A 24,116-nucleotide genomic window follows, 5' to 3' on the forward strand; every position below is an offset into this window, starting at 1 on the left:
TTAGCTACCAGCAAGAAGAAAAAGCACTCTGCCCCCTTCTATTGTTAGAAAATTCACCTATGGCTCCTATAAATGTGATGATTTCCTCTTACAAAATAACCTAGTGCAACAAAAAAAAAAAACCTCTGATAAACTACTCGGAGAAACTTGGCATTGCATCCTTCTGTATATTTGGGAGAGCAGGCTTCACATTTCCACATGCCTCTAGGTTTTCTTATAGACTGTATATTACAAAGGATCAAGCAGTCGGTCTAAGGACAGCGACTTTGCAAAGCCTTACACCTGTAGTCTTTAAGATGATCAGCAGGGTGCAAAAAGAAGCCCTGTGAAAAAAATGAGCCCACTACCCCAAAAACTTGTAACTTCAACAAACACTTTCCTGATGAATTTATGGTCTCAGTCTGTCACTTTAAGTTTATTGTCACTTTTAGTTGAAAATGGAAAACAAATAGACATGCATGTCACCACAAGTTGAAAGTGCAGTGTCCTTGGTTTCCCAATCAGATACACCACTTGCTTGTCTTTAGTTTCAAAACACTGATGGTGATGGCCAAGACTCTATACTCAACATCTGGCAGGCACCAATATAGAAAGCATCCCGATTTCAACCTTAAATCGAGCATACAAGAAACGTACTCTCAAAAGAAAAACTTTAATTGTTCAAACCATTAAAATATAAAATAACTTAAAAAGAATAAGAATTAAACTCAGTGACAAGTCAAAACAAACTGGGAAAAAAACCCACTGTAGCAAAATTAAAACTGAATGCCTGTCAAACACCCGTAACACATATAAACACAATACTTATCCAACTTTTTAGCTACAGTCAACAAACACAAAAGACCTCACAAATCTGTGAGGCGATCAAAAAGTATCCCTGCACTGTAGGGAAACCTTGCCACTGGAAGCTTTGTAGAGCAGTACGAGGAAGGTGACTCCGAGAGTGCTCAGAGCAAATCTGGTGGTCAGAGACCACATCCTCCTGTTGTTATGGAAACCAGGCTGAGGAGGCTGACAGGAATCTTTGAATTCTTCCATCTAAAGAGAGGACAACAAAGTCAGATTAACATGGGACACACACACAAATACGAATGTAAACATAAAAACACACATCAGACCCTGAGGTAAGGCCAATCTGAACTAATGCAGGAAGTACAAGGGTCACAGGTCAGTTTAATCTAATCCAGTCCGGATTATAGCAGTTGCACTAGTCAGACCAGTGGAAGGCTTGAATGGGTGGGAAACAGCTGCTCAGTCACTGTTGGGTGGGAATCAAATTGAGACCAGCTCGATGTGTGAGTGAGAGCATGTCTGGTCCCATCTCACCACCACAGCATGACTCAGACCTGAGTCACCAAAACTTCCTGTGCCAAATCCTCAGGGATTCATCAGTTAAAGTCAAGTCACAGAGGAATTATGCTGCCTCTGATTTTTCAAGCTACAGGGTGACACTGTCACACTAAATCCCAGTCATGTGAGAAGGTTGGAGGATACAAAGGGCTTAAATTCTGTTTAATACCAGAAATTATGACTTAGGAACCTGTGGTTTGACCAAGAAGGAAGTGCTTCTGGTAAGTGACGGAGGATGGTATTCTAACAGGAGGTATATGCCGTTTTTTCCACTCATTTACATCATAATTACTTTTCTTTAAACAGAGGAGCACAGTCTGTTTGTGGTAATGTTACAACACTAAAGTTTATGTTATGGTAATTTTAATTTTTGTACTTTTTAAAAAATACAGTTTGATAAATGATTTTAAACTATCACGATTAACACGATTTTCAGAAAAAATGACCTCTGAATGCTGTCCAAGTTCTGCTAGAGGTGGGAATTAAAGATCTCATGGACCAGGGCCTTTACCAGACACGCCCAATGCACACTCACTGTCCAACATCCTCTTCTGCCACCTGACCTCCTCTCTTCTCCTGAGTTTCCAGAACGTACAGCTACAGATCTGATGATAAATTTTCAAAACTGACCGTCGACCTGCGGTCGAGTGTCCTGTTGCTATGTGCACTTTTGAATATATATATTTTTTTTTTAACTTTGATTTTTATTAGGTTATTTTATCATTGTGGACATACAGTAGAGAAAATAACAAACAGACATACATATAAACAAACATAGAGTCTGGAGTTTACATATCTTTCTCCATTTATCACATTGCAGAAAAAAAAAGAAAACCTATTATGTTATTTCATTTGTGTCACTTCTGAATGTTTTCCACTTCCTCCATAGTCTGTCGTATTTACCTCCCATCAGTCTAATGTTGAGTGTTATTTTTTCCATCTCTGAGATATCCTCTACAATACTGATCCAATCCCGCTGGGTGGGAGGATCTGGATGTAACCACTTCTTTGTAATTGCTTTTTTTGTTGCGGCCAGAATTATTTTGACTAAATACACGTCCTCTTTTTGTATGTATTCTTTTATGTTTCCTAGATACATCACTTGGCAAGTATTTGGGAATGTATAACTCAAAATATTATCCATATTCATTTTTAAGTCTTCCCAATACTTTTTAATTTTAATGCATTTCCAGAATACATGAGAATGATCCGCTTCCATTTCTCCACACAATCTCCAACAGTTTTGTAAACTTGAGGTCAGTTTGCTTTTTATTTTGGGTGTAATGAAAAAAACGTGTCAAATTTTTCCAACAAAATTCCCTCCACAACGGCGAATTAGTTGTACTGTGTTGCAATTCACACATATTGAGCCATTCTTTCTCTGTTATTTTTATGGTCAGTTCAACTTCCCATTTCTTTTTAATATAGAGTGTTGAATCTTGTCTATTTTCTTCTAATGACCTATAGAAGGTGGAAATAGTTTTAAATTGTTTATGTTCATAGCAATCTTTTACTTTTCCGACAACCCCCAGTGGTTTCCCAAGCCAGTCAGATTTTATTTGTTTTGCGTAGTAGTCCCTAACTTGCAAATATCTAAAGAAATCTCTATTTTCCAATTTGTATTTGTTTTTTAGTTGTTGGAAACTCATTAGTCTTCCGTTTTTCATAAGGGTACAAACTGCTGTAATCCCTTTTAGTTCCCACTGTTTGAATGTTTGGTCCAATTGTCCTGCCTTGAAATTTTTATCATGTCTAAACCATCTGAGTATAAATAATTGTTCTTTTAACTGACATTTTTCTATTACTGTGTGCCATATGTCTAATGTAAATTTCACAATTTGATTCATTCCACTTTTATTCTTTGTCATTAAATGTTTGTCAGAGATAAAAATCTGAATGTTGTTTCCCTCGATTTCTTTCTCAATTTCCTTCCATCTTGCCTCATATTCTGGTCTACACCAACCAGCAAGTGGTCTGAGTTGGGCTGCATAGAAGTATTCCCTTAGGTTCGGCAAGGCCATCCCTCCCTTGCGCTTCGGGAGTTGCAGTGTTGTTAGTCTTATTCTGGGCTTCTTCCCACCCCAAATAAACCTTGATATCATCTTGTCCCATATTTTGAATTTTTTTTGAGATATAGGAAGTGGGAGTGACTGAAACATGTATAACAGTCTTGGGAGAACATTCATCTTTATTATTTGGATTCTTGAGTAGAAGTTTGTAGGTGTTGCCGACCACCGTTCTAGATCTTTTCTAATGTTGCCCTCCACCTGATTATAGTTTATGTCCGCCATATCTGATAATGATTTTGTCAAGGTTACGCCCAAATATTTCATGTTGTTCGAGTGCCAATTTAATTTGTATTCGTCTCTGATCTTTTGGGAGGGTATATAATTGAATGATAGAATTTGTGTTTTGGATACATTAATTTTATAGCCTGATAAGTATTCAAAGGTATGGAATAGTTGCATCAAAATTGGGAAGCACTTGTCAGGGTTTCGTAGGAAAATAATAACGTCATCAGCAAACAATCCAATAAGGTGTTTTTGTCCAGCAAGGGATACCCCCTCCAACTTTGAATGTTGTCGCACTGCTTGTGCTAGTGGCTCAACATATAAAGCAAAAAGAATTGGTGACAAGACACAGCCCTGTTTTGTACCTCTATATAGCTGAATTCTATCTGTCAGGCTGCCATTCACCTTGATTCTAGCTGTAGGTTGATTATAGATTGTCCTTATACATTGTATTGAGCTGTCCTTAAACCCGAATTTTTCCAATACTCCAAATAGGAAGAGCCAGCTTATGCTATCAAATGCCTTTTCTTGATCTAAGCTAATTAACACAGTACTGATATTCGTTTTTTCTGCATTGTCAATAATGTGAAGGACTCTCCTTATATTGTCCTGTGCCTGACGTCCCTTGATGAATCCAGTTTGATCCACTTCTATCAGATCTGGTACAAATTTTTGGAGTCTTTTGCTAATGATCGAAGCGTACAATTTATAGTCGTTATTTAGGAGGGAAATGGGTCTATAATTCTTGCAGTATTCTTTGTTTTTTCCTTCTTTAGGTAAGATTGTTATAATAGCTTCTCCCCATGATGGTGGAGCTATTCCCTGATTCAGAGTCCAGTTGAAGCAAGATAGAAGAAGTGGCTTGAGTTCTTCTTTGAAAACTTTGTAAAATTCAGCCTGAAAGCCATCGCTTCCTGGGGCTTTATTTGTTTTTTGTTCGGCAATAACTGTATCTAGTTCCTTATCTGTAATCTGTGAAATCAGTAACTTGTTTTGGGTATCTCCTATGGAGGGCAGATCCAGCGGGTCAAGAAAATTTTTTATTGTCTCAAGGTCTGCGGCTGCCGGTTGTGAATACAGTCTCGTGTAATATTTTTTAAATTCATTTTCTATCTCATTAGGCATATAGTGTAATTTGTTACTATCCAAATTTCTTACTTTATCAATAATCCTTGATCTCTGCTTTTTACGCAGTCTACTGGCAAGTATTTTAGTTGCTTTGGGCCCTGATTCGTAATAGGTTTGTTGCATATACCTAGCCTTTTTTTCTACTTCTTCTTTTAGTAATTCATCAATTTGGTTTCTGATGTCTGATATTTCTTCTAGAATTTCAGGATTTTTAAGTAGTTTATGTTCCCTCTCCAGATGTTTAAGTTTTTCTATCAAATTTTTATATAGGGCCAGTCGCGCTTTTTTTTGTGCTGCTGTTAGGGCTATGAGTTTTCCCCTTAAGACTGCCTTTAATGCATCCCAAAGTATAGTTGGGCTCACATCTCCGGTATCATTGTCTTCTATATACATTTTTATATCTTCTTTAATTTTCTTAACATGTTCATCCCTATTTAAAATACCCAAATTAAGTCTCCATGCTGTATGTATTTTCCTATTATCGAGACTGATTTCTAGACTAATCAAACTATGGTCTGAGACATCTGCCACACCTATTTTACAATCTATAACATTATGAAGTTCTTCAATATTAATTAGAAAATAATCAATTCTCGAATATGTGGCATGAGGTGCAGAGTAGTGGGTGTAGTCCCTGGTTTGAGGATTACGTGTTCTCCATACATCAATCAGTCCCACCTCTTGTAATATTGTATTCATAAAATTAGACAAACGATGTTTACATGTTGCAGCGCTGGTAGTGTCAATATCCCGATTTAGCACAACATTGTAATCCCCTGCACATATCACCAGACCTTCAGATTCTTGTGTCACTAAATTGAATAAATCTTTGTAATCACTTTTCTTACTTCCTGGTGGGGCGTAGATATTAACCAGGGTAACTAGTTTATTTTCCAATTTCCCTTTAATTAGTAAGTATCTACCCTCTTTATCAGACACTTCTTTGTGGCATTCAAATTGTACAGAGTTTGCTATTAAAATAGCTACTCCTCTTTTCTGACTTTGTCTGTAGGAATTGTAATAGGTGTTTTTATAACCAAATCTTTTCAATTTTTCATGTTCCTGTTGGGGCAGGTGAGTCTCCTGCAAGAATATTACCTGTGCCTTCCGGAAGGAGAAACCAAGATGGACGTGTAGTTGGGAGTCTGGCAGCAAACTTTTCTAATTAACCCCCCAAATTCAAGAAGATACTTTTGAATATATTTATGTTTTAAATGGTGTTTGCACACAAGTCCAATAACAAAAACCACTTGGGTTCAGATCAGGCACTGTTCTCCCAAGTCACGTTCCTCCAAGTCACACTTGGATGAGTCCAGCCCCTTTCCAGGAGACTGGTTACAGATCCCAACTGTGCACTAAGCTTAGCCCATCTGTAGCCAGTATTTCTCAATCTCACAAACTAGCTCAGGCTTTTATGTCCCCTCTCTGATGGCAAGGCCCCTACAGTACTTCTGTAACCCCTATGGTACCAACCCCTAGGCTTCTTCCTGTGAGTGGTGTGCTCACATTCGCCAGCCCATGTCTCCTCTTTGGCTGCATCCACCAGGGCCCACGGGCTAAGGCTCAGCCAACAGGGTGAGTGGCCCAAGGAATCTTATGCAGTGTCTTTGTGATCATGTATTTTACATGTGGCATAAAGTCTAGTGTAGTATGTTCTGGTGTAACATTTGATACATATAAAAACAAACAAACAAAAAACAAATTTCAAATTACTTTTGTTGTATTTCAAAAAGCCCAACTCATCAGTTTCTCTGCTATGATCAAACTTTCCATCACTATGAGATTTGGCACACAGAAATATTTTTTTTAAAATGTAGCTTCATACCTCTTTTCAGTTCAGTAGTTTCCTAAAGGTTCCACGCACATGTTTCCATATCTCTGTTGCTATGTGTTTTAAACAGCAAGATACACAGGCCTCTCTTTTCTCACCATAAAAGCATACACCTCCCTCCACCTTCAGCATCAACGTTATATTTCTGCTACCAAATACAGTGTAGCTGTGCCTGTCTAGTTTAGCATGTACACTGAATCATGTCGCTCTGAAGACCACAACTAAATTACAGGGTCCCAAATATAATAAGACTCTAAACTGATATGCAGGCAATGTGCAAATGGCTGGAGTTTGACATGAGTGTACTTAACTTCACAGGCCTCAAGGTCTGAATTGCAACACAATGCTTCTAGGTGAAAAATAAATTGTCGAGAAATGAAGCCTTCCTCCTGCCACTGTAAAACTTGCTAAAGCTTTTAAGTGGGGTATACTGGCACCTTTTAGTAAGCCAGTTCTGCACCTACTACTATCCCACCTCCTTTTCTTACAACATGCCCACACCTCTACAGTGTGCTCTTTTCTCCCTTTTTAAACTCCCTCACCCCGCCAACCCGAATCCTTTCCTTGCTTCCCTCTGCCCCCACCCTTGCCTTCCCTCCACCTCATCGTCTGCATGCTGACAGGTCGATGTCACAGCAGCTCTGACTTATGGGCTGTGAGGATTCTGCTCTGTCAGGAACAACTCTCTCCTCTTGGAATACAAATGCAAACACGCACACACATGCACATAGAGTCAGGTGCACATATGTAAACACTCCTGCACATACCTGTTCGAGCTCGCCAGAATACATATAACACAACATGTAACTATGGCTTTTCCAAACTGCTTTTAATCCTCAGTAGTGCAAAGAGTAACAGTGAGCACTGTATGAAAGCAATTTAAATTGACTTTGATGTGCTTTCAATTTAATCACATATATATCAGTATTAGTGTCAGGTCTGACAGATTTTACTCTTATTCATACTTTTATCTTGTTACCAGTGCATTGACACATTTTGTATTTACTGTTACAATCAACAACAAATGTCATTTTATTGTACTTACATAGCACCAAACCACAACAACAGCCACTTTGTATTGTAATATATTGTAGTACTCCACAATAATACAACCATATAATACAACAATTTATTTCTCCAATGTTGTTATAGCTGTGTGGAGGCCAAAATTACCACTGCCTCAAAAACAAATATACTGTGTATAGATTTTTTAATTTTTATCATTTCAGTGATTTATAAGATAAATAATGTCAAAATGTACATGCATGTGTGTGCGTGTGTGTGCGTCAACCTGGCAAAGCAGATTGCGGAGGCAGGTGACTTCCTTTTGGAGATCTTTTGTCTGGACCACTAGCTGGTTGCAGATGGTCTGAGCCTCCTTCTTTGGGTCCAGGGAGAAAACCAACTTCTCAGAGGCAGAGAGAGATGGTGATGATTTTTATGTCACAAATGTAGTGGGATGAAAGACGAGATAAAAGGAAGTCATGTGCAAAAAATAGTGAATTGAAAACTTTTAGCTGGCAAACACATTTTCCATTAGATCTGTTATACATTTTATTTATGAAATTTTTAATAGACACAGAATTTGGCCAGTCATAGTTGTTTATCTCGTGGTTGGTAAAATCCTAATAACTGGACAGGTAAAGAGGGTATGAGCTGCACCTGAGCGGGTTGGCGAGGGAATCGATTTAAGACGTCTTGAATGGTCTCTGTCAGGTAGCAGCACTGCTGACTGATACTTATGAGGAAGTTTTGCAGCTCCTCACTCCTGCAAACATGTGGAACTTATGAGAAAGGCCTGATAAAATGATCACAAAATTTTTAATTAAAAAAAAACAATCTTTTCATACATAGGGTACATATCTTTCATGTTATTCTGTTTAACCACCTAAGACCCAAACTCTTTCATGGCATGCATTTTTAATTTCTCTTTGCTATTTGGGCTGATCCCCACTTGTGGGTATAGGTTAATTAGATAATCCAAATTGCCACTAGGTGTGAATGTGCGAGTGAATGTGAGTGTGAATGGTTGTCTGTCCCTGTGTGATGGCCCTGCGACAGACTGGCGACCTGTCCAGGGTGTACCCCGCCCCTCGCCCTATGACAGCTGGGATAGGCTCCAGCGCCCCCCGCGACCCTGAAAAGGATAAGCGGAAGCGAATGGATGGATGGATATTTGGGCCGATTGGGACCTGATGAACGTAAAGCCAAAGAATTACCTAATTTTTTTTAACCTGATTTTTGTTTCTGAGATTAATTATCTGTTTACCATCATTTTAAAAGTCAATTCTTTATATCATCAAAGTCAATTATTTTTAAGGTTATATTAAGATGCTAACGAATGAATAATAAATTCACATATGAGGACATTTGTTTTAAATTTCGACAGAACAGTGGCAGTATAATGTCCTCATAAGTGGATATCAGGCCTTGAGAGAAAAATTTCGTATTTTGGTCTAGACAACCCAAAATGTCCATCTATGTGGACACCATGTCCTAGGAGGTTAATGCATTTGAAGTGTATGGCAAATATTATTAGTCATAAAATATTATACCACTTATCAAGACATTTATCAAAAAAGTTGGTCTTAGATTTGACTGTAAACAAACCTTCCTTTAAAAAAACAAAACAAACAAACAACAACAAAAAAAACAAGGTCCTATACAAACCAGCTGGTTGGTTAATAACCTGAAAACCAATCCTACTTAATCTTTAGATAGATGAATAACTCTCTCTGACATTTAAAAATAAGGTCAAGTGGTTTACTTGTCTAAAAACTAAAGCTGAAAGGAAGGTCCACATGAAAAAAGCAAGGCAGAATTAGCTGAAGATGCTCAGCTATGATAGTGCAGACTAATGGGTAGTTTGGATGAAGCTTTGCATTAACGAGCTCCAGGCATTTTCTTGGCGATAACCTTAACATGCTACAGCAAACCGAGCAGGTGGCCAAGCCTTGTTCGCACCTCCTCCTCGCACTAACCCAATGCTGTCATCCCTCTCTGAAAACATGCACCTTAAATGACTAGTTATTTAGATTAATCAAACGCCGTCCCTCTCTATTCCCATCCTCTGGACCTATGGAATATTGATAGCTCTTATCTTAATGGTACATTTCCCTCGTTGAGGGGACTGGGCAGCCAGCCACTCCGGCCCTCCTCACACTCTGTCACAGGGGCGAGTAAACACTGTCAGTCAGCCTGTGCTGCACCCTCTCCTCCCTTCTTCCTCCTGTTAGTTTATCTAGGGGGAAGAGAGTGATGATGGGCCTGGGTGGGCAGGTCGTTGAAGGCATAACAGACATTATGTTTGAGTGCTGACAGAGGATGCATGAGAGCCACTGAAAATTATTTATCTGGGGATTTTTGGGAGGGCTGAGAAACCATTAAGCTTCCCTGTCTTTTTCAAACCAAACCCAGCAAATGCCTTGCTCAGTGGTAGCTGCTGGGAGTGGAGTGATACGTTGTTTGGCCAGTGAAACCATTTTTAGAATTTCATACACCACTACAATATCATAACCAAAGCGCAGACTCAGCTTTGATTCAAGCAGTTGAACAAAAACACAGCCTTACCACTGAGACATGGACCAAATTGCTTTCTCTCACACTAAAAACATATTCAGACACATTTAGACCTGCAATTATTATTTTTATATAGTTTTATGTTTATTGTTTAACTTCCAGTAGAACAGCAATGCAATCCTTCCTTACAAGGCTTTTACTTTGCCATAGGTAATGTTTACCATCATTTTAAAAGTCAATTCTTATATATCATCAAAGTCAATTATTTTTAAAGTTATATTAAGATGAATAATGAAACATAAGCTAGGTTTACAACTTCCGGACAGTACAATAATCCTGAAAAACACATCTGGTGCTTTACTTTACTTGCTTACATTTGAACAGTCTGGGTTTTACAATGTTTTGTTTGGAGGTGGAGGTGGCTTATGTAGTGCAAGCCACCTGGCCCAGCAGGTCTTCAATCACCCATTGTCATGCCAAAACATTGGGGTACTTTTAAATATATTTGTCTCCGAAATAAACTACAACCCATAAAACATATTATTAAACTTTTCAAGGATTATGATTTGATTTTTGGAACTGAAACATGTCCCCACAGGTCAATAAATAATGAAAGAAAATGTTAACCATAGTTGAGCATTATTAAGCAAAGGACACCAATCTGTGACAAATTCAAAAACTGCAAACGAAAACGATTGTATGACTGAGCTTCTTATCCCTTGACTTGCAAACAAAACCCCAAGATACTTTAAGTCTACCACTTGGAGTAGCAACTCCTTCCAAACCTTTTGTAGGCACTCAACCCTTTTATGGCTTAACAGCTACACCACATATTCAGGATAAAAGACATAAAGACCTCTTTCCCCCCATTTCAGACTTGTTACAACTACTTAGCTAGATTCTGCTAAAAACAGAATCTGTACATGTGAACAAAAACTCTCGAGACCCACAAATGTGATAAATGCATCCACTTGGCAATAAAACATCTGTAAGATTGTAACCTATGGTGTATAGGAACAAATACTGACGTAAACTAATAGTCCTTTCCAAGCATTTTACCACTGCTGCCAACTATGTATCCAACTTTTTTTCAGTGTTTAGATCCTGAAGGAGCTTTTACAGAGTTCTAGCCCTGATAAAGATTTTCATCCCAGTTATTAACCGACTGCCTGGGGTGTCTCTCATCCTGCAGGTGAGAAAGGCAAAGAAAACGAGTCCTGTTCAGCAGAGGATTCATTAAGTGATGGGGTGCGGTTTGATGACTGTCTGGCCTCTGACGCTCTGTTCATTGCAACCACCCATCACCTTCACCTTACAAATCATTACAGCTCCGCTTAAACCATTAAGTCCCAGCTTGGGCACGGCTATGGAGATAAGGGGGAGGGAGATAGAGCCAGGACAGTGAGATGCTTATAGGGTTGATGGACGACTTCCAGTGGAGGAGGACAAATGGAGCATCACAAAAAGATGGAAGTGGGCTGAATGTGGGGGAGGGTTTAAGGTGTGGGGCTGACAAGTGTTTAAAATTTTGCTACTACTGTCAACTTTGTTTCTGTCTTCATGCAGAGTGTTTGTGAATGTTTTTTTTACTTGCTCCTCATCAAATATTCTTGGCAGACTGAGGTTTTCAAATTCTTTCAGGATTGACAAGTTTTCTGACACCAAATTCTACAATGATTTTTATGCACTGAAGAAAGCCCTGATTCTATTAATTTTCATTCTAATTTGAAGACCTCCTTCCTGAAAAATATTCACAAGAAAACCTCTAACAAATTGAGTTCAGTTCCATTTAAATCAATTTCATTTATATAGTATCTATTCCCAGCACCAGTCACATAAAGATACTTTTATTTAATGTAAACACCTTAAAATATTTGAAACAAAACTCTGTGAGCAAGCACTTGATGACAGTGGGAAGGAAAAACTCCCTTTTAACAGGAACCTTGGACAGAACCTGGTTCAACGAGGGGCAGCAACTGCAACTGGTTGTGGGGGGAGGGGAGAACAAAGAGAGACAGGACAAAAGGTCTCTCTTTGCCATAAAAGGAGGCAAAAACAGAGGAGTGATGTATAAACACACAGAAAATAGTGAAGAAGTGAAAAAGAAAAGCTCAATGCATCACAGAATAAAACCGCCGGCACCGTCAGCCTACTGCATTGTAGCTAAGGAATGGTCAGGGTCACCAGATCAAGCCCTAACTACAAGCTTTGAGAAATAGAAAACTATTAGGCATCATTTTAAAAGTACAGAGTGTGTCTGTCTCTCAAATCCAAACTGGAAGCTGGTTCCACAGGGGCCAGAAAACTGAAGGCTCTCATTTTTAGTTCACACTTTGACGACTCAGTCAAAACATTTGCTGGTTCTGGTGTTAAATACACTGTTGAGAACAATACAGTAATAAAATACTAACTATTTTTGTTTTTAAAGAGCAAAAAGTAAATACATTTATAAATAAAATAAAAAACAAAAAACAACATGTTGGCACCAAGGAAGGCTTCAGGGTAAACTTAACATATGTTAAGATCTGTAACCTTACCCACTGTCTGCAGGTCCCAGTTGCCTGATTGTTTCCAGGTCCACTTTGTCCAGGTGCATCTGTTGCACAGCAGTCAGCACCTTCTTCAGGTCCTCTGGGTCTGTGACACCAATCTGGAAAACAGACTGACAGTCTGACTGACAGTGATTACACTGGTTTTGTCTTAGCGCAGCATTTGATGTTGTAGATCGGGGTGGGGAGCTCCAGACCTCAATGGCCAGTGTCCTGCAGGTTTTAGATGTGTCCTTGATCCAACGCAGCTGATTCAAATGGCTAAATTACCTCCTCAACATGTCCTGAAGTTGTCCAGAGGCTCGGTAACGAACTAACGAACTAATCATGTGATTCAGGTGTATAACCTGGAGTTCCCCACCCCTGCTGTAGATCATAATACACTAGTAAATACACAGGAAATCTGATGAGTCACAGGAACAATTCTTACACCCTCACTACATACAACCTCAAAACCTCAAAAGAAGAATGCAACATATCACACATGCTTGACTTCCTTGTATAACATACAAATGCACATCATGAAGCAGACCACATACAAACTGAAGAGGAAATGGCATTCCACTCATTTAGAAGATCTTCATATAGTCTGAAAAAATAGGTTGTTACTCTATTACAAAAAAATGCCATCTGTAAAGCTAGGAGACCTTACTATTTATCACTGATTAAATAAAACAGGAACAACCCCAGGTTTCATTTCCACATTGAAGCCAGGCTGACAGAGAGCCTGACCTCTGTTAAACCAAGTATTCACTTAATTAGCAATGACTTTATGAATTTCTTCACCAAAAATGTAATGCAAATGCAGTTTCTTCCTCTAAATCATCAATGTGCCTTATAGACCCCATTCATACAATATAGTATAGTATACCATATTTTCCGCACTATTAGGCGCACTTAAAATCCTTAAATTTTTCTCAAAAATCGACAGTGCGCCGTATTGTCCGAAAAATACGGTAATTATACAGTATGAAGAACCTTGGACCCCTGTAGCTCAGGGGGTAGAACAGGTCTACTAATTAGAAATCTGGTGGATTGATCCCTTGCTGCCCCAGTCTGCATGCCAAATATCCCTGGGCAAGATATCAACCCCAAGTTGCTCTCCATATGTGTGTGAATGTTAGAAACCACTTGTATAGAAAAAGCAAAGAAAGTGCTTGTGTGAACGGGGCGAGTAGTTGTATAAAGCACTTTGAGTGTTCAGGTAAAGTAGAAAAGCTCTATATAAGAACCGTTCCATTTATACCACTAAAGTGAGATCTTCTCCAACCGAAGCTATTGTTTAAAAAGAAGTTTCAAAATGGTATTACTCAGAACTGCTTTTAAATAATGTAGCTACACCATAGAATTAATATTATATTTTCTATCATTTTCCCGTATTCTCTCTTTTAGTTTTATTTATTTATTTTTCTTTGTGACGTACTTTGAACACCCGGTGCTTGAGCGATGCTATATAAAGTAAACTTTTCTGAAGTTTAATCATGCTTCCATATAATTTGATCAGTTGATTGCCTCTAATTTACTGTGAATTATATACAGTGTATGCAAACATTTTGCACACATTCACCTTTTACACATTTTTGATTTCTCTCCCATACTGCAGAAGTAAGTGTAATACGTATCCGTTTAATCTCTTCTTAAAGGGTGACATCAGCAGCTACTCCTCTCTCTTTCTCGGTCATCATCAAATCTGGCAGCCAGAAAAGAGAGCTGACAGACACACAGATGTTACAGACATCCTCTACCTTCTTAAGGTCGTCCTCCTCCATGGTCAGCAGGTAACTCCAGGTGATATCATTTTCCTGTGCATGTGTGTATGTGGAAAGCCAAAAACAGAAAAGATCACTCAACATTTACCAAATCAAAACTTCACAACCTGAAGCAGATGTACCTGCATAACACTTTTCCATACAGTAACAGAAAGCCACCTGCAGCTGTCAACGCTGGTCCACATAAATCAGATAGGGCCTAAAAACAAAGCTCACCCCGAGTTTAATTCAGGCCAAGCTAATCCAGCACATTACATCTATTATTTAGTACCAAGTAAAATATGTAAACTACAAGACACATTCCTACAAGACACAAGCCTAGACGTATCTGTGTCAATAAGGCAGCTGTGCTCATTTCACTGTAGCTCACCTATTACATCAATAATATATCACACTGTGTCCAATAACACACCATATCTGCTCAATATCCTACAATTTTTGAGATAAGAGAAATCTTTCATATTTAAAAAAAAGTACTATGCATTCAAAATATACATTTTTGATCAGAGAAAAACACACCAACATACAGACATATCCTATTGCTGGGTGCACTAGAGTACTTACAGTCATAATGTCAGTGAGGTAGCCCAGGTTAAGGCCATGCAGGAGGAGCTCCAGGTCATCAAGCTTGCTTACACTGAACAGGGCAGAAATTCCACTGTGACTTACAGCTAACTGAGTTATTACACAATATTAACCCATGTGGCAAAGGGTGTGGACAACTAGTCAACTAAACACTTCTGCACCGTCCAGTTTACAACAAAAACAACTTTCTCAACCAAATATTCATAGCTTTTAATAGATTTTTAATAAACTTCACACTTTACTGTTGAATCTAAGATGCCATCCTCAATCTAATACCATAGAAAAAAAATGTCCTTAAACATATAAACTTCTTTATTAAAAACTAATTTTAAATCGCTGGCGTAATGTTAGCAGACAGGTTTTTTTTAATGTTAACATTGTACTCTGTTGACCGGACACAATGAAATGTCAAGATGGTGCCCAAGTTACCAGATATATTGTAAAGCTTATGTATAACGTTAGCTACTGCAAATATTTAGTCTATGAGAAAGAACTGATTTCACAACAGCAATGACCAGTTAGCTTAGTGAGGGACACTTTTTAATTACAAAAATAAAACACACTATATCTTTGGTATCAGATTTTTATAAAAGAATATTTTTTAGGTTGTATGTGGTATCACTGTGATTCTGGTGAATTTGCACTATATTTTGTGCTGTGTCTAAGTTTTCCTGTGCTTATAAGTGTACTTGTTTTTCTATAGCATTTATGCTGAAGTTCCAGAAGAACTCCCTGTCTACATGAGGGCTGCAACGACTCGATGGCATAAGATTATAAAAATTCATCGACGCTGTATTTTATTGTCAACGTGTCATATACTAAAACTACTTAAATGTGTTTTTGTAATTGCAATACACCACAGGAAGCTATCGGGGCAGTGTCACCTACACTGTCGAGACAGCACCCCTCAACCTCCCAGACTGGGGCATGAAGGATAAACTGCCCACAAGGGAATTTTTCTTTCTTTTTTTTTTTTTTTAAGTCAGTTACAACAGATTAATTGGCATTGACCATCTGAGAAACAATAATAAATATACTGCCTGACCAAAAAAACCCAAAGGTCACATACTCTAATATTTCATTGGACCACCTTTAGCTTTGATTACGGCAAGCATTCTCTGTGGCATTGTTTCAATAAGCTTCTACAATGTCACAAGATTTATTTTCACCCAGTGTTGCATTAATTTGTCAACAAGATCTTGCATTGATGCTGCGCAAAGCTTCCTCCAGCGCATCCCAAAGATTCTCAATGGGGTTAAGGTCTGGACTCAGTGGTGGCCAATCCATGTGTGAAAATGATGTCTCATGCTCCCAGAACCACTCTTTCACAATTTGAGCCCAATGAATCCTGGCATTGTCATCTTGGAATATGCCTGTGCCATCAGGGAAGAAAAAACCCATTGGTGAAATAACCTGATTATTCAGTATAGTCAGGTTGCTGAACTGTTGCTGAACCTAGACCTGACCAACTCCAGCAACCCCAGATCATAGTACTGCCCCCACAGGCTTGTACACTAGGCACTCGGCATTATGGGTACATCACTTCATCTGCCTCTTTTCTTACCCTGATGCGCCCATCACTCTGGAACAGGGTAAATCTGGACCACATGACCACCTCCCATTGCTCCATAGCAAATTGAAGCCTTTTTTCCCAGTTTGCCTCACTGATTACTGGTTTCTACACAGCTGTTCAGTCCCAATCACTAGAGTTCCCTTCGCATTGTGTGTGTGGAAATGCTTTTACTTGCACTAGTAAACATAGCCCTGAATTCTACTGTTGTTTTTCTTCGATTTGACTTCATCACCGATCACAATCATTCAGGATTTTGTTCCGGCCACATTTCTTCCTTGAAGACGATGGGTCCCCACTATCCTTTCACTTTTTAATAATGCGCTGGACAGTTCTCTACCCAATTTTAGTAGTTTCTGCAATCTCCTTAAATGTTTTCTCTGCTTGAAGCATACCAATGATTCGACCCCTCTCAAACACACTAACATCTCTTCCACGACCACGAGATGTGTCTTTCGACATGGTTGTTTATGAAATGAGAAGAAACTCATTGCACCACTCGGGGATAAATAACTTGTTGCCAGCTGAAAGATAATCGCCCATGCAGTAATTGTCCAATAGGAGGCTTGTACCTATTTGCTTAGTTAAATCCAGGTGGTGACTTTTTTTTTGGCCAGGCAGTCAAAATATGTATCTAAACAAACTTTTAATTAGTAGCAGTCTTTTCTATTTCTGTTTTGTCCTGCATTAAACAAAGGTGTATAGATGAGTCTGTCCTGAAAAGAGGCTTATGCACCTCTCAAATTGCTGAAGTCATGGAAGAGAGCATCTTCACCATGGTTATCAGCAGCTGAGAACATCATTTCAAAGATAAGAGCAAGCCTCACTCCAGAGCACATCCACTGCAGTCGTGAATCCATGAACGATCATCTGTAAACTTTGGAAACGCGTTATTTTGGACTGGAAAAAAAGCTTTTTGATTTAATTTCTAGCTTTACTCAAACTTATGGAACTATCTGAACTATTTGCACATTTTTTTGTTTAAATACTACTAGCACTTTAAGTGGTGATTCATTTTCAGAAGGTTTTTGAAAGGTAGTGAAATTTTTTAGATTTTTTGCTCCCATTTAACAGCATAAAAAAATTCATTACCAGAGAATCCCTACCAAGTACGGTACTTGTTGGGACAGGATGGGAGTCAAAACGTATTTGATTTTCTGACTACTCTACTGTTGATTAAAAGAAGAAGAAGAAAACAACAATGCTAAAAAGCTGAAACTCCTGAAGTGCTTTTGAGGATCGATCTGCATTTTTTACATTTTCATTCTTTCTAAATCAGCATTTGACGTGGAGGTCAAAGGGGTAAAGACATAATTTTCTACTCTCAGGATCAAAAGAGAGCAACAAGGAGTACGCACACATTAGAGTAACCACAGAGTACTCGCAGTTCCAGTCTGACCGCTGGCATGACGCGCTTCAGAAATTAGCTTCTCTTCTCATGATGTTCATAACATGTTTAATGTGTAACATGGGTTTTAACGTCTTTGTAGCCGACAAGAGAGAAAGGCAGCTAAAATGTTTACAGCCTCTAATTCACAGTGCCAGACGTGGTCTAAAATTACGTTTCTGGCTGATGATAATTGCCCAGCAGTGCCTGAATGGACTAAACATTCATGCAGAAGGTTTATTATTGTTTATGTCTGGTTCGACAATGGTTCAACAACACCTGCCACACAGACACTGGTTCACTAAGAATCCAACAGGGGCCATTAAGCTACAGTGACGACTGGAATAGAGTTTTGTAATGACAAGAGATAATTGGTGTAAAGAGGAGTTGTATGAACAGAGTCCATCGTCACTCAAGCACTGACAATCAAGTCTGAACACATATTGTTTTTACCTGTTGTAAACTCACAGCCCTGTACAACCACAAGTTTTCACGGACAGGAATTAAACAACAACAAAAAAAAAGGAGACAAACAAGTTAAAATAATACTACCATATTGATAAAACACTTTAGAAATCTGAAGCTTCTGTGATGATGGGTTCAGAATCGAGAAACCTTTTAAGAATGTCACCTATTGCTGCATAAAAAACAACAACCAACCAACCAACCAAACAAACAAACAAAAGCCCTAAATGCATGCAAGTTTAGTTTAGGGCTTTCAGAGTTATCTTACCTCTCCTTGGGAGTTGGAAATTCAGAGTTAGTCTTGAAGAATTTAGATAGCGTGTCCTCCATGGATCCAAAGGCCTGGACATTAGAGATGTTTGAGGAAGAGGCCAAGATCCTCGAAATCTGTGAACAAACGCATATTCATGAACTCTGTAAGATTAAGCAGCTGATGGTAGAAAATGTTTTTGACAAGTGCATCACTGTAACTTTAAAATAACTCAAAAGTTGCATAAGCCCATCCAATGAGTCAAACTAGACCCTTTAGTGGGTAGATTCATGCCCCCAAACCAATTCAATTAATGCTTATAAGCATTTCTGACATGCTAAAAGCATATAGGTGGCATGTAAAAGCATCTAAGTACTTTAGGTACCTGTCTGTGTTTGAAGCTCTCAGCCAGATCAGCAGGGCTTTTGCCAGTCTTTGTCCTGATGGTTTTGTTTGCTCCCAGCTGGAGGAGTTTCAGCACTGCCTCCTCTCTTCCATACTGCACTGCCATAGTCAAAGCCTAACAAAAAAAATACATTAGTTACATACATAAGGTCAAAGTACAAATGTTATCATGATAAAAATTATGCATTATATATTACACTGTGCCCTCTGTTACAGGGTCTGCTACAGTTAAACTGAAGGCCCCCACATAAGAACTTTGACTTGACAAACATAAGTAACACACTGTGTATCCACTGCGTTCCTGGATGTTGATTTCAGCCCCATGGGACACCAGGAGGTTGATGACTTTACTGTAGTTGTCCCTGGCTGCCAGCATGAGGCAGGTCATTTGGGACCTGAGAGGAGTAGCAGGCAAGAAAACAGAGAGAAGATAAGGACAAAGGAAAAGGACAATTTTAAGAAAATAATTTAGATGGAGCAGTAACCATTCTGGGGGTGGAGAGAATACATGGAAGCAGCAGAGAATGTGAAATGGACATTAGTCTGTTGAACGAGGACACAGCAAGTACAGTGACCAATGAAAATGGGTACACATATTAATAGTATATGGAAAAACCACCAGGGTGCAGTAGATACCATGTTATAGATAGTCCTTCAGGTTGGAGCCACAGTGACTGAGCAGCCACATTCCCCATTTCAACAAGTGTTTGATGAAGATTGGTGATTTTCTACTTTGATCTTTCTTATGTCTTTGTTAATAGACACATTTATATAGCATTTGTCTGTTTTTACTGAACACTTCTAGGCTTTCTACACTACAAGCCACATTCTCACACAGACACACACACCTACCAATAAAGTGATTTATTCTATACCTTTTATTCTCTACAACATGCCTACGTATGCATTCCTTATCTTCCCAAGAGATTGAGACCCAGAGATTGGACCTGCTGTTGATTAAGGTGACCTGCTCAAGCTCCTGAGTCACAGCTGATGACCCATAAGAAACAAGACGTTTTGGTACCATAATTCAGACAAGATAAGCAGTTCTATGGCATCATAGAACTGGGGAATTGTTAAAGGTATGCTACCTACACTGAGTATTTTTGATTGATAGTACAGTGGGAACAGGTAGAGATTCCAGAGTCACAGCCCAAACATCTTCAAAACGTCTGCAGGTACTTGTACTGCCACTTTTTCAGCCTTATAGCTTAACAAAATACATTTGATATACCACTATCACTGAATTATAAAAGTAATGAATTCAGTGATAATTGAAAAGTTGCAATAATACTGAAATATTGAGACCACAACTACAGTCTGGATCCTTGCACTCTGCACTAAAACAGCACCCTGCTGAATCAGCCTCTGGACAACGGCCAGTGTTTTAGTGCTTGCAGTATAGCCAGTGGACTTACTGTTCTGTCTGTTGGACAACATTTATGAATGCAGATAAAGTTTTAAAAGATAATAAAAAGTTAAAGAGTCATCTGATGACATGCAGGCTAAAAGAGCCATCAGTCTTGAGTGCTACCTACCGAGTCACAATCACTACACAGTTTTCAGAATTTCAGAACCCTATAGCTTATCAACCAGCTGACTAACCATCCGTTTCAAAGCTACAAAGCTCGAGAAAGAAAAAAAAAAATAGCAGTATAATCAACCAAAGTCCTTCTAGAAGCAAGTCTCGTCTCTCATCAGCCATCCTGAAATGCATGAAGGCAAATATTTTTAAGTATTATTTAACCTCCTAGGACCTGGCGTCCACATATGTGGACATCACATTTTGGGTTATTTAGACCAAAATACTAAATTTTGCTCTACATGGGCCTGATATCCTCTTACAAGGACATTATATTGCTACTGTTCTATCAAAATGTGGCTCTGATTTTTCATAAAAACAAAAATAAGGTTTAAAAAAAATCTGGTAATTCTTTGTTTTTACATTCATTGGGCCCCAATATGCCCAAATATCAAAGAGAAATTAAAAATGCATGCCGTGGAAGAGTTCGGGTCTTAGGAGGTTAAGTTAAAAAAATTGTAGTGGGCAAAGAAATTGAAAATTATATGCTCAGATTTGCATACAAATTTGATATAATGTGCTTGAAAAGCTTTCGGGCTTGTTCCAAAGAAAGGTGTTAAATTTTCTACCATCATTGTTCGTTCACCCTTAGATTTCAGTTTGAGATTCTTTGAATCCCATGTCTCTCATTCATCAGCTTCATGAATGAAGATAGATTTGAAAAATGATAATTAAAATAGATATATAATCATATGGCAGCTGACATTTCATTTCAGCAAATGCAAATCAGCAAATTCCTCTTCTCCATTTGGTCCATGTACCTTCAAATCCTGCTCAAACTTGACTGATAAATAAAACTCACACTAAAAACGGCCAGGAAAAGGGAAAACACTACAGTGATAAGTGAAGATCACTTATAAACATGTCTATCAAATTCCAGGGAGTCTTAAAACAATGCCCTGGTTTTAACAACTTTAACCTTTCTTGTTTATTATTAGTAGTTATAGTTAGTTATTAGTCTATTGCCTCCATGTGTTTGCTTCCACTTAAACACGGCCTTATATCAAATAACTTCTGCTACAGTAAAGTACGTCCTCTGTCTTATCACCTGTGACTCAAACATAACAGGCAAGAGAAATACATCAATCCAAGGGCTGGGAAAGTTTAGGGGCCAATTTATCACTTCACTTAATTCTTTTATGAGGAACTGTGTGTTTGTCTATGTACGTGTGTGCGTATGTCAAACATTTAGAAAAAAAAAACATCAGGAAGTAAATAGGAGGCATTTTAAAGAATAATCCATAATTCACAATTCACATGCAATTATGCTTCAGTTGATTCACAGGTCTAAAACTTAAATAAGTAAACTTTTAGAGATGAACTAAGTTCAACACGATATGTGAGTAAGCCTAAAGGTAAAACTGTGATCGGGAAAGGTGTTTACATAACTGCCAGCAAATCATCTTGAACTTAGAAGTGCCCCTAAACAGAGGTGATGTTTGTGAAACGAGTCTAAATCTGTGCAGCACATCCGAGGTTTTTGCTGAACACCGATGATGATGAGCAGTAAACGCATCAACATCTTCATTTAACAAATTCCCAGAAATCACAAGTTAATGTTCCATGTGAACTCAAACAAATGTGGCAATGGCTATGACAACATCTTTAGTAACATGCCTCTGTGCTCACTAATCAGTGGCTAGAGTGGCAAGAAAACAAGATAGGAAGGGTCATAAAGTTTCTGCTTCCATGCCCTCTCCTATTTTATTTTCCCAAGGGTTGTTATGGTGTGAGACAGGCCTCAAGGTCACTCACAGACCACTTCTGTGTGTTCTCTGTATGTGTGTCCTTCACACTGTGAGTTCTGGACCGTTCCCAAACAGTGGGCTGATCAATATGCAGACAATTCAGTATAAAAATTGTTCCTGCTATGAGGAAGAACAATGACTTCCAGAAATATCTGACTCACTGCACCTTGGTCAGCACTCTCAAATAGATTCCACAATCTAATCTTAAGATTTTACGATGAATAAATTTACATAAGCACCTGGAAAGATATCTTCTCTTTAGTGACAAAATAACTATTGCCAAATAATGAATCTTGAGCAACACCTTTCCTCCCTATAAATGACAGTAAAGGGAAAAGTAACTCATTGCTGCTACCAACCTACGCATAGATAGTTAGTTTGGGTACCTGTGAGGACAGGCGAGCCAAAGTGCAAAACAAAAAAGTTTAAAACAAAAAAGGAATACTAAGAATTACATAAATGTAAAGAAGCAGTCATGCAAACATCTCCAATGTTATAACAAACTCAAAGCACATCACTTTTGAGTGATGCAAACCAACAGAAATTGGTGCCAGTGATGTGAACAGAAGATGAAAAAATGAATCTGATGTCCTGCTGAGAAGGCCTCTCAGCTGAGGTTCTCCCAGACTGTGGATTCTTCTACAGGTACTGAAAATCACAGAAACTCACAGATAAGCCTATTGTGGCTGTTTTGGGCAGCTGGAGAGGTATGATTCAACTTTTAAATACAGACAGGAAGAAAGAACAGAAACAATCACATTTGTAAGACTGATAAGACCTAAACAAAATAGGAGAGGTCTTCCACAAGCTGGAATTTACTCAGGGCCTTCTTGACGTGATGTTCTTCTGCTTCCCTGGGCACTGTGTCTGTGGGGATGGTTTTCGCTCTATGTTGTGGTGTCCTGATGACACCCAGTTTATGCTCCAGTTCCCCCATTGAAAACGCAACGTCCAAATGAACAGAATCAACCTTTTGGGAAATAAGTAAGAACTTCTCTTTTTTTCTATCTCAATGAAGAATCTCGATTTTGACTTAGTGTAGAAAAAAAATTGTTGAGAAGCAGAGATGGGTATAACACCATTCATAAAGCTTTCAATGTCAGCAGACATTCTGCAGCCTCCTTTCTAATTAAAATAAATACTAATACAAAGTAAATATTTTTGCTACATCACAAAGTTTGCAAACCCCTCATGTTTTCCAAACTTTTTGAATGACTGCAAGGAAAAAGCCACTAAAAATGTCTCTGAATGAGCCCTATCCGGTGTGTACATTACCTTTAATGCGTTTAGCAAAGATCAGCACAGTGAAGGTGGAAAAAAAAACAAAAACAGGGGACACATGGAGGCAATGGACCCCACATTGTGCTCCTGCAGGACTGTGAGAGATGACAGAGAATTCTTGTTTACCCTAAAACGGAGGAACGAGCAGCTGGTGTTAATCATTGGTTTGATATTCAGACGTAAGAGACGATGAGGAGGTGGGGAAGGTTTATCCTCTGCACCCACATGAACCTCACATTCTTTTTCTTTTTTTTAATGTTGGGGGCTGTTGGCCCCTCTCCTCATCCCCTCCCTTCATCTACATCCTTCTGTGTCTTGTTACTTAACTTCAAATGTTTTGTCTGAGAAGGAACCAATCAATTTCCTAATGCTACAGCCTGTCTTTTTGTATCAACAGGGGGTTTCA

At 38.6% G+C, this 24,116-nt stretch overlaps 1 protein-coding gene across 1 annotated transcript in view; it reads right to left on the reverse strand.

The window, feature by feature from the left end:
- Positions 1–396: 396 nt before the first annotated feature.
- asz1 (ankyrin repeat, SAM and basic leucine zipper domain containing 1) overlaps positions 397–24,116 on the reverse strand; it is a 37,950-nt gene continuing 14,230 nt past the window's right edge. Inside the window, exons 5-13 of the mRNA XM_085462672.1 lie at positions 19,383–19,494; positions 19,080–19,214; positions 18,713–18,831; positions 15,002–15,074; positions 14,414–14,470; positions 12,657–12,769; positions 8,263–8,368; positions 7,892–8,005; positions 397–1,038 (exon numbers count right to left, since the gene is read on the reverse strand). Of these exons, the coding sequence (XP_085318798.1) occupies positions 865–1,038; positions 7,892–8,005; positions 8,263–8,368; positions 12,657–12,769; positions 14,414–14,470; positions 15,002–15,074; positions 18,713–18,831; positions 19,080–19,214; positions 19,383–19,494 (1,003 nt within the window). The 3' untranslated portion in view covers positions 397–864. The remainder of the gene's footprint in view (positions 1,039–7,891; positions 8,006–8,262; positions 8,369–12,656; positions 12,770–14,413; positions 14,471–15,001; positions 15,075–18,712; positions 18,832–19,079; positions 19,215–19,382; positions 19,495–24,116) is intronic.

The sequence above is a fragment of the Copadichromis virginalis genome, linkage group LG7 (assembly GCF_057382275.1).
Source record: "Copadichromis virginalis isolate Kocher_CV1m ecotype Utaka linkage group LG7, C_Virginalis_male_GT1.1, whole genome shotgun sequence".
In the NCBI taxonomy this organism is placed as follows: Eukaryota; Metazoa; Chordata; class Actinopteri; order Cichliformes; family Cichlidae; genus Copadichromis; species Copadichromis virginalis.